This window comes from Camelus ferus, chromosome 27, assembly GCF_009834535.1.
Source record: "Camelus ferus isolate YT-003-E chromosome 27, BCGSAC_Cfer_1.0, whole genome shotgun sequence".
Taxonomy (NCBI): Eukaryota; Metazoa; Chordata; class Mammalia; order Artiodactyla; family Camelidae; genus Camelus; species Camelus ferus.
Genome location: NC_045722.1, coordinates 20709758 through 20727641, shown reverse-complemented (window position 1 = coordinate 20727641; position 17884 = coordinate 20709758). Strand labels below are relative to the sequence as shown.

Here is a 17884-nt window from a genome sequence, read left to right as displayed (position 1 = left end):
CAACCTTGCTGTAAAAGGTCATTTAGTAAATAGGTCTTGCAAGCCATACAGTCTCTGTCACAACTACTCAGCTCTGCCACTGTGGCACAAAAGCAGCCACAGGCAATCTGTAAATGAACGGGGTGGCTGTCTTCCAATAAAACTTTATTTATAAAATCAGGTGGAGGGCCAGATTTGACCCACAGGTCAGTTTGCTGAGTCCTGCTGGTGATCTGATTCTCACCTATGAGAGCTATTTCACAACTCTGTAAGTTCCAGATTACAATCTGATAGCAGTGTAAAATAATCATTATTTACAAATACATATTTCTACTTCTAAGTCAGAAACACATGTTAAGTTATGATATATAAATGGTAAAACAAGGAACAGAACTTTGATTTCCTAATCGCCAGGGCATTATCTATAACAGATTTACAAAGTGTGATGTATACGTAATTTGTTTCCCTCCGTATCACTTTTTAAAGTCTTCTAAACAATATCTTTTGAAACTTTATGACAGTGTCAGTAATTTTGTTCCTGGCAGGCATGAGTTAATAATTTATTTTAACTACTTTCCACTGATTTTTTAAAAAATAGCTTTATTGAGGTACAATTTACATAGCATAAAATTTATTATTTTACATGTACAGTTTGATGAATTTTATTAAATGTACACAGTAGAGGAACTCTTATTACAATCTAGTGTTAGAATATGTCCATCATCCTAGAAAATTCTCTAGTGTCTGCTTGTTGCCAGCCCGTTCTCACCCTCATCCAACCATTAATCTTGTTTCTATTTCTATAACTAGTTTTCCCTTTTCTAGAAGTTTCATATAAATGGAATCATGTACTATGCAGCCTTTTCTGACTGGCTTATTTTATACTGAGCATTTTTTTTTGCATGTATGTTGTTTTATGTTTTAGTAAGTTGTTTCTTTTTATTGTTGAGTAATATTTTATAGTATGGGTATGCCATATTTTGTCTATTCACTAGTTAATTGGCCATTTAGATTGTTTTGTAACAGCTTGGGCTATTATGAATAATATTGCTATGGTTTGCATACAAGCTTTTTGTGGGCTTATGTTTTCCTTTCTCTTAGGTAAATAACTACAAGTAGAATTGCTGGACTGCATGGTAACTATATTTTTAACTTTGAGAGAAACTGCTAAACTGTTTTCCAAAGTGGCTGAACCGTTTATGTTACCACTGGCAATGTATGAGAGTTCCAGTTCCTCCATGTCCTTGCCAACACTTGGTATACTCACTCTTTTTATTGTGGCTTCTCTAGACAGCTCATTGTGGTTTTATTTTGATTTTCCCTCATATCTAAAGATTAAGCATCTGTTTGTTTCCTAACAAAATTCGTATATTAAAATCCTGACTCCCAAAGTGATGGTATTAGGATAGGAAATAAACAGACTTAGTATATAAATCCTTATACCCTATTATGCTGTGTCTTTCAGCAGTAGGAACAAATTTTCAAGACTGTCATTCTACATCTTTTATAAAATCAAACCTGTCAGAGTCAGTGTAAATTAAGAATGTTGGGTGTTAGTGAGAGAAGGAATATCAGAACCCATCAAGTTAAAACCTATCTACTAAATTGGATAAGAAAATGGAGAAATAGGGATCAAATAACATTAACTTTACAGGCTTTTGTTTTATTGAAAGTCATAGTTCTTAAAGTTCCATAGAATTCTAGGTGTGGAAGACTTAAATAGCTTCATCTATTAAGTTCAAAAGCAATTTCACAGGATACCACAGGCAAAACAAGAACATTCAAATAAAATATATACAGTGATTGGCACTTTAGAAAAAAATTATTAAAAAGTACAGAATAGGTAAATTTATTACTAATTGCTGATTTATGGATCTATCTGATTTGATCTACTGTATTAAGAATCTCAAAAGACAAACAGATTAAAACTTTCATTTTTCTATTTAAAATTAACAGTATTCTATAGCCTATATTTAATATATCACTCAATAAATAAAAAAATAAATTATTTGTTTCTTAAATTGCTAAATAATTTAGGGATTTGATATGTGTGAAATATACATTCAATTATGCCACTGGATCAGTTCACTTTAAGTGAATAAGTCATGGAAATTTATCTCTGTAGACCCTTCTTGTGGATAATATAAAGACTGCTAGACAGCACTCCATGAACACAAGCTAATGTTAATGATTACTCCTTCATTGGTTATTCACTGGTACAGAAAAATTGTCCCGCATTTTCAAGTGTATGCAGCCTCCTAGTGACATTAGGTAACAGAAGAACTGTACCACAAAAATCACAATTTGGGTTTGGGATATATACAACATGCATGATTGTGCGTATTTTTAAAAATGTTTTTCAGTATCTATTTGCTTTGCTTTAGATATTTGAAAAATATCTTTTTCAAAGCATATGAAGAGAAATTTTTAAGATTATTTCTTTGGTTACTTGACTAAAGATTTAATAGTTAGAATTTTAATCTTATTTTTCTTACGAGTAATAAATTTATATTTTCCTTCATAAAAATGTTTATTTATATTTCAAAAAGACAAAAATGGACAAAGAAAAGAAAAATTCTGAGATCTATTACTCTAAACATCTACATATCTTTCAGCTATTTTTCCCAACAAACTTTTGATAGTGACTATAAAACTACAGTAAAAGCTAACTCATTTAAGGAAAATGGATTTGTGTTAGGACCTACATGTATAAGTAAATAATATGACTTCTACAAAACCTGCTGCTATTCCTAAAAAAAATCAATAAGACACTAACATTTGTACTTGGTGTAAGTTCACACTAAAGTGATGAATACCAAACTTTAAAAATTAAAAAGAAACAAATCATCAAAACAGACGTGCCAAACTTTGTCAGGAGCAGGAATGTCAGCAGAACCAGCCAAGAAGTAGAGGAGACACACAACCAACTAATGACATAGGTTATAAGCATATAAGGACATTCATTTTTCTCAACCCTTCATCACTTCCACAGCCATATTTTTACTTCAAGTTTTCTCAACACCTTATAAATAAATACCCAATGAAAACTAAAAGGAACTGCTTAAAAATATCAATGTATGTGCTCAAAATGTTGATTTTTTTTAAAAAAAGAAACAGTAAAAAGGATTAAACAAAGAACTGTGATGCCAATTGTGGAAGGGCAGGGGGAGTCTGGCAACAAACTAAATTTCATTCAATTACGTCTCATTACACCAAATCTTGGCAAATCATAAAGCTTTTCATTCATTAAAACAATCATTAACTTATAATCTGATTTAATCAAAATCTTTAACAAGATAAAACATAATTTACAGATGAAGTAAGCAATAAGCATGTTCAAATAATACATGAAAAAATAAAACAAAATATTTAACATATTGAAGACATTACTGTTTAAGAAGTACCTATTTCAGCAGATCACTTATATTCTGCCAGTAAATTTCCTCCACAATTACACTGACATGAAACAATTTTCTGATTATGTCACAAAATAATATACTTAAATCAAGGTAGAAAAATCAACTAAAGCCATAAAATAACTATGAAAATATAATTTTTGTTTCTGTATCTATTTAATACTTGCCTTTCCTAAAGACTGCTTAATAAATGCAATATACCAGATCATTCTATTAATACAAGGAAAAAATGCTTAATACTTGAAAGCTCTTTAGTAAAAATGAACTATGAGCCCAATTTTGCCAAGATATCAAAAAGTATAATAGAAATTACTCCATGCCACCTTAAAAGTACTGCAAGTTGATATAAATTTTAAAAAATAACAATTAAGTCTCTGAATTCCCATTAATACTTTGTATCTAAGAAAATACATTTTATAAGTTCTAAAGAAAGTTTATTCCAAAAGATTAAGAAGACTTCTATATTCATATTTTTTTCTTTTAATATTCTTAATTCCTGGTATTCATAATAAACAAATGATTATGAATCCAACATGGGATTCTATCCCGGCAACCACACACTTTTGACAAATTATTTCAATAAAAGATTTTAATTGGGGAAGTAGCTTATTTTATTTATTTTATTTTATTTCATTTCAGAAAGATAATCCTGGAAGCAGTGTGTATGGTAGACTATGAGACAGACACATTTCAAAGATAAAATAATGGAAAATATCCAACTCCAAATCATTTGCTCCTGCACACCACTTAAATATCAGCTCAGTCCCTCACATCATGCATTACTTCTCTAAATTCTCTTCACTGACCTGAGTACCATCTTCAAGGTTCCCACACAGCACCAAGCTTGTAAAAGACTATGGTGTACAAAATTATGTACAAAAAGGGAAGAGAAGCAACATTACATGTGAAGAGAACTTTGAAGTATGCCTCTTAAGATTTCAAGTTAGATGACTGCTGTTATGATGTTAGCTGCTTTGAAATCTTTTCACAAAGAAATAGTCCATGGAGAGGAATTCAACATGCCGTAGCCAGTAATATGATTGATGGGAGAGACTTTCCAAGTCTGAGGGACCACCTTTTCTCCTTTTGCTTTTTTTAAAAATTATAATCACAATGAACTGTTGTTTTTCAGATATTTAGCCAGTTTTCCACCAGTTTCCCTCACATCTTTCCTAAAAAGGAGAATCTTCTGTATTTATTTGCACTGAGAAGGATGCATAGCCCAGAAAACAAATTTTTTTCCTTTAGAAGAATTTTAATGGTCTTTCTTATTCTAAGGCTTTTGCCCAATTTTCAAAACTTGTAGAAGTTTTTAAGTACAATTTTAAAGTTTTAGCTCTATTTGTAACCAGATTTTACAATATGTAATAGTACTGACAGAAAAGTTTTTTCTGAGAAATGTTTTATCTAATCTAGCATACCAAGATAATTTTATATAGAAATACGACTTAAAAATCTGTTACTATAAAATTACTAATATGTTTTTAACTATATAATGTAAAGTTACTTTAAAAATGAAGTACTAAATGTGCTACAAAGAGACTAAAAAAGTGGCTTTTAGGTCTATGAGAGACACTGAAAGGACAGGTTCTGTGCATTAGTTTAGGATTCTGGTCAGCAGTTTATTCACTTATTCAGTGGTCACCTAGCAAGCTGAGGGCAGGCGGACTGTCAGATTTTATATTTCTATCCATTAGTTGTCAACTGACTATCTTAACCACTTGGCACTATACCAAGATAATGACTAAGACACCCAATTCTCCTTTCTCTCTTCTCTGCCTAGTCTCTTCTTTGGAAGTTCACAGTTTAAACTATTAGACAATAAAATATCAGAAGCTCCTTTGAAGCCTGGATTTAGATTTTGTTCACCATCATTGTCCCTACTTTCTCTAGTACATAGCATGGTATTTTGAACCAACAAACACTTTTTTGTTAAGCAAATGAAATACTAAGTGGCCCGGGTCATGTAGATAACCCCCCAAAATAAAGAAAGTCTATCTACGTATATTGTTGACTATACATACATAGCCTGGTGACACCAGAGGGGACTCTGGCAGAAATTACTTATATTTTTTAGTGAGAAAAGAGCTAGCTAGCTATTTTACCAGTACTGACGTGGAATCAGTGAAAAGCTGTCCCCCTAGGAGGGTAAATCACCTGAATTACTATGGTATCCACCCAAGGAAGGTACTACGGGGATGAACAGCCTTGATTATTTGGTGGCAGGTGGCACAGTAAGACCCACTGTGCTTTGAGGATTCAAAAGGAGAGCTGCTGTAGCCTCCCTTTGAGTTGATCACTAGGAAGGAAGGGATAACACAGGCACAGTAGAAGAGAGAACAATGAAGCCAGGGCTGACCCAGTGTTGCTGGGGCCACTTACCATCCTAGAAACTGAAACCCACAAAATGCAAATGTGGAGCACTTCATACCAGGCTTGAACCTACAGGAGCAGGGTCAGCACCTCTGAAGAGTCACAGCAGCTTCCAATACTGTCAGATTACGCCAATGACGTCTCAACAGATGGGACAGTAAGCAACAGCAGAAGCTCCAGAGTGATCAGGCCCCAGAGGAAGCCCGTCCTCTGTAGACAGAGCGCTGACCTGCACCTCCCTACCTCCACATTAGACCCATGAGCGCAGAGATTTCAGAATAATTCAGAGGGCAAAAGGACAGCTCGAAGGAGAGATATTAGATTTCATTTCAATAAAGCAACAGAGGCTCAAACGGAAGAAAAATAAATTTTAAGAAAAAAACAATAGACTTGGCCATACTTGAAGCTTGAGTTTTAGAAACAGTTCGTGCTAGTTACATACATATGTATTTCTATTTTGGTTTGTGCGTGCTTTTATCCATTAAAGTACAACATGGAGTGCTTTAATGCCGTCAGTTTGGGCTAAAAACCTTTCCTTTTTTGGTACGCAAAACAACTTTTTAAGGATAAAAGCATTTCCAAAAAACAGGCTGATTTATATGCCAGATGTAAGCAACACTGCTTCTCTCCTAGTTACATTTTGTTGTTTGTTACCATAAACCTTCTCTCATTGGAGTTCATAGAGAGTTTATAGTGAATCACAAAAGTATCAGGATTCTAAACTATCAGGGTTAGCTGGTTTTTCTGATTGTTCTAATATCCATTGGTGCTTTTGGTCTTCACTAAGGGTGAATCACAAAGTGTTTGGCAAGTAGCTCTGTGCTGAGGGAAATCTTTCTTCAGTAATCCTTTATTTGTACGTGCCTGGCATTTCTCACCATAATAGATCACGTAATACTACTTAATCAAGTTAGAAAAAGCCTTTGGAAGAAAATGAGTTTAAATTTATTCTGTAACAAATAATGCTATAGTTTTGATACTGGACACAGAAGGCAACATACAAATGTTTAAGCGGTATGTAAGTTATGTATATAAAAGAATGCAGGTAAGCAATCAGATGATAAATCAAAGCACTTTCAGTTATGACAGGCTTACTGACACCAGACTTGCCTCCCACCAAAATACAGCAATAAAACTAGTTAAAAATGTATGAGGCAACTGTTTTCAAGCAATGGACAGGAAACAAAGAACTTTTATCACTGAAATAAGGGAAACACCCATTGTATCCCGAGTTGGACAAAGCTTTCTGGGCCACAGCACAGGGAAGTGGAACCTAAGCAGAACCCTGCAGTCTCACAGTGCTGAAGAGCCAGTGATCACAGTGTGGGTGGCTGAAACAGCTGGAAAATGCAGGACAAGGTACCAAAGAGGAAAAAGCTGAGAGTTGTAAAGAGCGGCTAAATAAACAACATACTGGAGAGCACACAGGAGTACAAAAGCTGTTACTGGAGCAGAAGACAGATGGATATCATTCAAGCTTCAGATGAGGAGGAAATAAAGATTTAAAAAAAAAAAAAGAACAAAGCCTCAGTGATCTGCGAAACTTTATCAAATGATCTAATGTGTGTAACCAGAGTGGAAAAATATATAAAGAAATAATGGCAGAAAACTTCCCAATTTGGGAATCAGGAAAAGCCCACACAGGATAAACATAAAAATCTGACACTGTGGCACATCATAGACAAATGCTAACACCCAAGACAAAGAGACCACTTTTAATGTATCCACTTCACAGACATACTGCTGATCACACTGTTGCTTACCCCAGACTTCTTACTATTAATAAGAGCTTTTGCAATTTCAAAGAGTAACAGTTAAATAGATAGGAGATTCAATATAAATTAATCCTGTACCCTAGACAGCTGTTTTAAGCCTTTGGAGCAGCTATGTTACATGGATATCTTTCAGTGACAGTTCGTAGAAGCCAACTAGAGCTGGCTTAAGCAGAGTCTAAGGGCCTTCGGAACAGAATCAGTGATTGGGAAATGACAGAAAACTTAGAAAGTCTCTGCTTCCATCTTCTTTCTATGTATCTGCTTCACCTTTTTCTCTTTGTTTCCCAGTCCATATGGTTACTACCAGACCTCACAAGATTACATAGTACTGTGCAGAAGCCTCGAGAGAAAGAGAGCCTGATTTTGTGTTTCGGCCTCCTCTGCTCTCTCTCCTTCTCCCCTACCAGCGTCCTTCAAAATTCCCAGGAAGAGGACTGGTCCTGCTTGGGTCAGGTACCAACACTTGGACCAATCAATGGAGAGAGAAAGAAAAAGCAATGTCACAAGGTAGGAAGATGGCAGTACTCCGCAACCCAACAGAATGAGGGAAGGGACATTCCCAAACAATGGGTATTGACAAACAACCCAAGAGAATCAACCATGAGTCATGGATCTGTTTAAGAATTGGACAAAAACACTGGACCTTCTTCACAGCCATATGTACATACTCACAAACAACAGACTGTTGGTACAATTTGAGGGTGTTCAGGAAACCCCTGAAATCCATTCTTAGATCCTAATTTTTAAACTCTCTATTATCCATCTAGGTATTTTAAGTGCTTCAAAATTTTCAAATATTGCTCTTAAATTTTCAAATTTTAAATATTGAATGTGAAATTACATTCAAAGGTTTTTAATGCACATAAAATGTTACATCTTTCACAGGAATATAACACGTAAGAAGTCTATACTGATAGCATCGACTACTTAGAAGATGCTAACAGTCAGATATCAGCTGGTGTCCACAGTCATCAAATGGAGACAAAATGACAGTCCTTCACATTTTTTACTACAGTTAGAATATTTTTCCATAGTATGTCCCCAAACACAGTCAAACATTTGGGGGATGTGTAGCTAGCCCTCTCCCATTCAAATCATAACACTTGAAATAACCTCAAAAAGAGAGATATAAAGTAAATCAAAAAATTAATAAGATCTATTCATTGCTACTCATGATGGCCTAGAAAAAAAATCAATACTCAGCTTAATCAAAAGTTTCTACTTAAAATATATAATCACTATTACTGTATGTAATTTTACTCAAAACAAGTAAAACCAAACACAGACAACAGAAACAAGCTAGGGGAATAAAATCGGATGTAAATGCCTCAAATCTATTATGAAACAGGTGATAAATAAATTAAAAATTATATGAAAGTAGTCAGGAAACCTGTGCCCTTCACTGGTTATTCAGAAGCAGTCAATGACATTAGTAGTACATCCCTTAAACATTCGAGAGTATTTAATGGAAGGAAATGGCCACATTTTACCACAAAATATTCTTACATTACAGGCAAAGACAGAATAACAGAACACAAAGAACAATGTTTTAATAGAAAGTTGTATTACTCATATGTTTTTTAACTGTATAGATAAAGGGGCTTATGAATACAGTATTATAGCCAAGCATTTTGATTCTACAATATCTCGTGTATAAGTTTCATATATGCAAATACTATGGAACTGTAAAGTATTATGTTTGCTGATACATTTTTAGACAATCTCTGAAAGAGAATCTAATTTCCTGAGTATGTAAATATATAAACTTGATGAAAGCTAGGATGATAAAATACCATTGAGCCTGATTACATCCAATAAAATTTAAAAGAAAGATCATGTTCCTAGCCATATTGAAAATTTTTGTATTAAGAATAGTCAGAAAAAGTAATACACTTATTATATGAGACTGAAAAATATTTTTAAGCTGAGCCAACTGCTATACTAGTACCATTTTTGTAAATAATATTGAACCTATATGTTAAAGTTAGCACATAAAGTCTAAAAATTAACCAGCTACTATGCTTCATTTAGAAATTTCTGTACTTGAAAAACTTTGGAGAAAGTTTTTTTTAAAGCATAAATTCATTCATGGATTTAACATGAATAGTTTTTTAACATTTTCATGTGACTCTGAAGTTCTAGGACAGGTAGTAATTTGTAATTTTGGTTGAGTCACATATTTCACTTAGATACACTGAAAGACTAGTTGGTTTTCCTGAGTTACTAGGTAGAAATAACCCAACCAATGTGAGTGACATTTTTTCCTGCTCATTTTTGAATGCAGAGTAACTTTTATGGAATACGTGAAGCACAAGTTGTTGTGCTTTTTAAAAATCATTCTCCACTTTTTTTTTTAATATGGGAAATGACACAGGGCAGTGGAATCTGTAATCTGCAAATGTGTGGGTCACAAAGGAACATCTCTGAATAACCCTGGTAAGAAAGTCAAAGGGTTTGATGCCAGCTCAGGAGAATGCAGGGTTTTGGTACTGTCTATAGGTACATTATAATCTAATAGGATCATCAGTAGGCAAAACTGACAATTCTAGGACTCAAACTTAAATTCTGCTACTAAATTCTAGTATGATTTCACATTAAATCAAAGTTAATGTACATCAGTTACCTTACTAAAGAATGAGAGAAAACACTGTATGTATCTGCTTTTTGGATACTAAAATGATTACATCATGCAAAGTTCATATAAATTTTCTTATGTGAAATTCAGAACAGAAGTAGATTTTTGTACAAATATTTCACCAGAGCAGTGATTTGAAGGGGCACTGACTGCAAAGCACAACTGCAGTAATTGTAGCTCAAAAACATAAATGCCACCTTCTTATGTTTGCATCAGGGAAAAGACTCTTCTTAGTCATGTTTTATCCACATTCCTTAGTGTCATCTTCAAACAAATAGACAAAAACTTAGAAATGTATCCAAAGCCCACTGCCTAGACACAAAGTGAAAATATTAATAAAAGCAGATTTGCAGTAGACTAGAAACTTGTGTGCTACAGACTTTGATTACCTGGAGGTAGGAATTGCAGTTGGTTATTAGCTAATCGAAGATGACGTAAAGCTCTCAGACGACCGATTTCTGGGCAAACAATTTCTAAGGCATTGTCACTAAGATCCAAACACTGCAGTTTTACAAGGGACCCAATGGCTTCAAAGAGAAAAGAAGGATGAAGGCAAAATTAATTCGATGCAAGTGTTAAGAGAAATCTTTAATTTAAGTATTCAAAGTTTAAATATTTTAATACTTAATATCCCTATTAAGTGCTCACACAATAGTAAAAACATATACCAAACTAAATTTTGTAAAGTGATAACACTTCTACTTCGATATAATATATAGCAACTCTAAAAGAGCACAAATAAAAATGTTAAAACAATGTAAAAAAATTTGCTTGAATAAATAATTCATGAAATGATACACAAGGTCTTTTTTATCTAACCAAAATGCTTAACTGAACTTATGAAACTTAAGTTGTTATCATTATTTACCTAATGACAATTTATCTGATAATAATTTATCAGGTAAGTATTATAACCATTTTAGACTTATTATTTAATCGTAATTGTTAACTGAATTTACTAATTAGAGGGGAAAAAGCTTTGAAACTAATAAAGATGCTTTATAATTAAAATTCGCTAATACACCAAACAAAAAAAGGTTTAAAGAGACAATTTGTCCTACTATTATTAAACTATAGCAACTCCTAACTAAAAACTGGAAGTACACTTACCTTCTGGAACAACAACTATGTTATTTGAGTGAAGATACCTAGAGGAAAAGAAGGGAAAAAATAGCTATTTTCATTCAATACTTCTGCTACATAATCACTTTGTAAAATGCTTACTTAGTGATTGATCAAATATACGGGGACCAGAATTTCTTTCATACCCTACTCTTAATGCATAACACAAAATATATGGTCGTCACAGATAATTAATAATACTTTGAGAATAATACTGTGTGATGGAATTGCAAATACTAAAACTATTTGCGGATTTAGTTGCCATTTTAAAATAAAAGCATGTACAGTAAATAAATTATTAGATATTTTTTCAACCTTGTAAAACAAATTACTAGTTTCTCTAGTTAATTTTTAGTTATTTTGGGTTTTCCAAAAAATAAATATTGTGTAAAGGAAAGTGCAACTTTTCGTTTCTAAAGGATAACTTTAAAAAATAATCAAATCGAAGATATTTCAAGCCAGCATGGAGAACCAAGAATGGAGAGATTAAATACTCATCATTTATAGAATTTGTAGAAATACTCAACTGTCAAGGAACAGAATTTATTTCACAGCAAAAGGAATTCTGTAAATAAAAAAACAAATTCTTTCGGGGTTGGGGGAAGGGGAAGTCTACCCGGCTGACAAGTCCAGGCAAGCCTAAGTAAATAACACTTTTTCCACTGAAGCGTCTTTAGCACTCTCTGGTGGAGACTTCATGCAATCAGCAGCAACTCTTTCAGAGTAAAATTGCGACCAATGAAAATCATATAGTAAAAAGTTTAAAAATTAAATTTGTATCATTTATTTTGAGACCAAAGAACTAGATTTTGATAAACTATTTTCAAACCTATTGTCTTATTTACTATATCTTATAATCAATACAGTACTTTTTAAATAGAATTTGTCCTTCTATATTTCTAAGCCTAATGTCAAGTGTTAAAATAACAATGACATAGAATAAAAAAGGTACAAAGTTAATAAATTTAAGATTTTCCTATGCTGGATTAAATCAATTTGGTGTAGGTATTAACGCTGGGCCTGATGAAATTTAAATAATCATACCATTCTATGATATATTTTATTCCTTGCTTTGTGTACATGAAATGGTTCCATATTTTAAAATCAATATTCTTTAAACATTACTTTTAGGAAGGAATGCCTACTTTACCAAATTCTTTATGTCAAACACTATACACAAATATATATATATATATATATATACACACACACACACACACATAAATAAGTATACACACATAGACATAGACATATGCACACATTTGCACCTGTTAAACAAAAGGCAGTGTCTAGATACCAAAATAAAGATAACTGATTTTTCAGTAATCCACAAAATAATTGCCTCAACTCAAATTCTACCCATAAAAAAGGATCTTAAAATGTCCAAGTCAAAATACAAACTAAAGTACTCATTAAAATTATCATTAAAATCAAAAGGTATATTTCAACACATTAAATGTATCTACACTATAGTAAAGAAGCAGTAATAGACAGTAGTATACAATGTTCTCAATCCTGACTAAACGTTAGAATCACCAGTTGTCTTCAAAATGTAGGTGTCCACAGCCATCCCACACCAAGTGAAACATCAACTCAAGTTATTCTGACACGCGGCCGATGGAGAATCATCACTGCTAGAGCATATCAGAAAGCGTGCTCTGGAGCCAGGCCGCCTGTACTTTAACAGCCACGTGACTCAGGGAAAATGACTAAACTTCTCACTTTCTTATTCTACAGAAGTGGAGGATAACAGCACCAACAACACAGGGATGTTGTGAGGATTAAGTGAATCAGTAAGTGTAAAGCCCTTTGAACAGTCAGAGCTCCGTGAATGCCACTGTTATTGTTATAACCATTACTGTTATCATGAGTCATTTGTAATCAAAGGCTCAGCAATTTTAAGCCACTTCTCTTTACTTAATTTTTATAATATCAGAGTAGTTACAATGTTGGTGTTCAGTGTAACTGGTTTTCGTCACGTTGTACTTCTACTCAAAGAATGCAGGAATTCTCATTCATTGCTGGTGGGAACACAAGGTAGTACATTCACTTTGGAAAATAGTTTGGCAGTTTATCATCAAAATGAAATATAGAATTTACTTAATAGTAATGTGCCCATGTCATTTCCTCTGTATCACATCCTATGCAAAAATTAACTCAGAATGGATCAAAGACCTAAATGTAAGAGGTAAAACTATACAACTCAAATAAGAAAACAGGTAAATCTTCATGACATTGGATTAGAAACAGTTTCTCAGATATGATAATGAAACACAAGCAACCAAAGAAAAAATTATCAAGAAAGTGAAAGATAAATCACAGAATGGGGGAAACTATCTGCAAATCACCTATATGATAAGGGTCTATTACCCCAAATATAGAAAACACTCTTAGAACTAAACAATAAAAGACAAATAATTTTAAAATGGACAACAGATTTGAACAGACATTTCTCCAAAGAATATAAACAAATGACCAATAAGCAAATGAAAAGACATCATTAGTCATTAAAAAAATACAAAAGAAAACTACACAAGATACCAATTCACATCTACTAGGATAGCTATAACCGAAAGGACAGAAAACAACAAGTGCTGATGACAATGTGGAGAAATCTGAATCCTCCCACATTGTTGGTGGAATTGTAAAGTGGTGCAGCCTCTGTGGAAAACAGGGTGGCAGTTCATCAAAAGGTTAAACATAGGGTTACCACTGCAATATTCCATTCCTGGGTATAAACTCCAGAGAACTGAGAACATATGTTCATACACAAACTCCTACATAAACATTAACAGTTGCATTATTCAGCATAGCCAAAATGTGGAAATAACCCAAATGTCCATCGACTGAAGAATGGATAAACAAAATGTGGTGTATATACACGGTGGAGTATTATTCAGTCATAAAAAGGAGTGAATTTGGAAACATTCTACAACATAGATGTCACATGCTGTGTTAAAGCAGCCAGGCATAAATGTTCACATATTGTAGGATTCCATTTATATCAAATGTCCAGAATAGGTACATTCATAGAAATAGAAAGTAGATTGTTGGTCACCAGGGAGTTACTAGGGATTGGGGAAGGGGGAATGACTGCTAATGGGTTTCTTTTGGAGTGTTGAAAATGTTCTGGATTAGACAGCAGTAATGGTTGTTCCACCTTATGAATATTTCAAAATCATTGAATCATACACTTTAAAAGGGTGAATTTTATGGTAGGTAAGTTATATCTCAATTTAAAAAATGAAACATGCAATTACCATATGACTCAGCAATTGCACTCTTAGGCATTTATCTCAGAAAAATGAAAACTTATTCACATACACAAAAACCCAACAAAACCATGTACACGAATGTTCATAGCAGCTTTATTCATAATAGCTAAAAATTGGAAATAACCAATATGTCCTTCAACGGTTGAATGGACAAACAAACTCTATTACATCCATATCATGAAATATAACTCAGCAACAAAAAGGAACTATTGGTACATGCAACAACTTAAATAGATTTCAAGGGATTTATGCTGAATGAAGAAAAAGCCAGTCCTGAAAGGTTACATACTATATGATTTATATAACACAAGTTAAAACAACAAAATTACAGAGATGGAGAACAGAGTAGTAGTTGCCAGGATTTGGGAGACAAGGGGACTGTGATTGTAAAAGGGGGAGTGTGATTATAAAAGGGTAGACTATGATGAAAACTGAGTAAGATCAATGGATTGTAGCAACATCAATTTCCTGGTGGTGATCTTATACTATAGTTAAGCAAGACATGAACACTGATGGACTCTCGAAGAGTACACAGGGATGCTTCTGTATTATTCCTTACAATTACATGTGAATCTACCATTATCTCAAGTAAAAAGCTTAATCTTTAAAAAACGAGAAATAAAGACTTTATTCAGGGAAATCTGAGAGAATAATAGAGGAACTAATATAAAAGACATTTTCTAGCCTTTAAATTAACAATTTAAATGCAAAATTGTAATAGTGCATTTTGCCAGTTATCAATTTTGTCTCTCAGCTCCAAACCTACCAGCTATGCCATACTGGAAATGGACCCTATGAAAACTTCTCCTTTGCCAACTGTTCTAATGTTAGGCCTAATGTTATCAAAAGAGGGTACTGGAGTGACTGTGCAAGATGATAGTAGGAGGACGGCACTCCCCTTCTGCATCCAGTCCCCTTTCAAATCTTTATTCAGCAAAGAGCCAAAGTCCAGTGGCACTCATCTCAGCAGCCCTTTTGAACAACCTTAAGCCACATGCTTAAAACTATGAACTCCCCGCGCAGAAGGCACTTTTGAAGCAGCTCTGGCTGCTACCCTCAGGCCACACTCTACCCATCCAACAATGTACTTCTATAAACAACTTCAACTGACCTCAAGCAACTGTCTTCCCACCCTGTGGCCATAGGTCTGCCTACATGAACAGCATGATCATGATAATAAAAAATAATTAACACATTAAAATTATATTTCCTATTATTTCAAATAACTTAAAATTATCTCATTCTTGTTTAAAAAAAATGAATAAACAGACTCACAGTTCCACAAGGTTTGGGAGCTTCTGAGCAAGGTTTTCTGGCTGAAAATTAAAAACTCAGAATTAAATTTTATTTTTGAAAAATGTATAAACATTTCTAAATAGCTTAAACACAAAAAAAAAACTACCTTTTTGAAGGGTGTAAAGTTTGGGAAAATACGAAAATACTATGTGAGAAAATGTGAAAATACTATGTCAGTAGGTCTGGGTTAATGTTTACACAGACCATACTACAATTTAAATTTATATATTTGAACACTTAAAATCTATGTCCCTTGGAGAAACCAGACCTCATATTCCACGGTGACAGAAGAAATGAAACTGTTTCTAACAGAGGGAATAACACCGTGTGATGCCAGAGCCAGAGATTGGAGTCATGCAATTGCAGAGCCAAAAAATACCACTGGCAACCCACAGAAGCTCAGGGAAAGGGACAGCTTCTTCTTCAGAGCCACGAGAAGGAACCAGCCCTGCCAACACGCTGATTTTGAGCATCTTGCCTTCAGAACTGTGAGAGAATAAACTTCTGTTGTCTTAAGGCCACCTAGCCCATGTAATTTATTACAGCAGCCCTAGGAAACTAATACCTACCCCCTACCTCACCAAAATCCCAAACTCTGCTCCTCAGAAGAAAGTAGTGGAAAACCTGAGGGGCCAGAAACCAAGACCTCACCTAGCTCAGGACAAACAGATTAGGCTGGAGCTCAGGTGGTCTAAGGGGGTGGGTGTCACATCAGGCCCAGGTTCCAAGTTCACAGGAGGGGCGCAGTGCGGCAGGGACAGGAAACTGGCTATTGGGAGGAGAGGAAGCTCCCTTACGGATCTAAGTCCCTTGCAGAGTCACAGCCCTGAAAGACTTGGCTATTCCATGAGAAGAATCCTAGAAAAATTCCATTCACAGATTGAAAGCAGACTGCTTTCTGCTGGAGGCACTGGGTAGGAGGAAAAGCCTGTTAATAACTGAAAGCCAGCCTGCATAGCTCACACAGACATATGCACACACACACACACACACACACAGGGTTCAAATTTATACAAACACAAAGACAGGAGTTGTTAAAACTGAAGAAGCACACTGAATCAGGAGTAATTTTTTTTTTATTCTACATTAAAAACATACTGCAGAGTAGGCTAGGTATCAGTTACAAAGAATCAAGAATGGCTTTTTAAAAGAAGTTAGGTTTGACTTGAGTCCTGAAAGACAAATATAAACTAGCAGAGGTTGCCATGGAGCGGGGAGGAGGACATCCCTGGTTAGCTTTCTAGGCACAAGAAGCAACATGTGAAAACGCAAAAGAGAAACAGGGATGCTTGGGAAACTGCAAATAGAATCTGTTCTGCTCTAACTCCCCAACAGTACTCATGATGAAATGTTGTAGTTTCAAAAATCCGTTATAAAAACAATTGTGTAAGTAGAAAAAAGTTTGGGGGAGTATAAAGTTTTGGGTTTGTAATAAGTAATTTTTTACACAGAAACTTAGAAACAGCGATTATCATTAAGAAAAGGACTAATGTTGTGATTTGCCATCAACAGTTGTATCATTTGAATTTTTAACAATGAGCATGTTATGTCCTCTATAATTAAAAAAAAATTAAGTTTTAAAATGTAATATACAATGCACAGGATAAATTGCTACATAATTGAGTAATCAATTACATGCAATTGGGGTTCTAAACGCTGAATAAGAAAAATGCCATTAGTTTGGTATTCCTGAGCCATAGGATATGAAAGTACATGATTTTGCAGAGAGTAGCAAGGAACAGATCACTGAGGGCTTATATAATATGCTAAGGAAAAACTTTTTTAAAAAATCTTGAACACAATGGAAATCCACTGGTTTATTTCAAACAAGGAAATGAAATTTTATTGGCATATTGATGTATTTAAATACTTAGCAACAGTATCCGAAGCTACTGACATATATAATATCCTTGCCCTTTTATAATAACCAACTAGCATTGAATATGAATATTGTTATAAAGTCACTGAAGCATTTATTGAGATGCCACTTTTGATAAAACCATTTTTAGTTTT

General features: G+C 34.0%; 1 protein-coding gene across 3 annotated transcripts in view; it reads right to left on the bottom strand.

Annotated features, from left to right (window-relative positions):
- Nucleotides 1-17884, bottom strand: part of LRRC28 (leucine rich repeat containing 28) — a 105328-nt gene that overhangs the window by 78654 nt on the left and 8790 nt on the right. For all 3 annotated transcript variants that reach the window (XM_032469399.1, XM_032469398.1, XM_032469400.1), the window contains exons 3-5: nt 15851-15891; nt 11289-11326; nt 10568-10705 (exon numbers count right to left, since the gene is read on the bottom strand). In XM_032469399.1, the coding sequence (XP_032325290.1) occupies nt 10568-10705; nt 11289-11326; nt 15851-15891 (217 nt within the window). The remainder of the gene's footprint in view (nt 1-10567; nt 10706-11288; nt 11327-15850; nt 15892-17884) is intronic.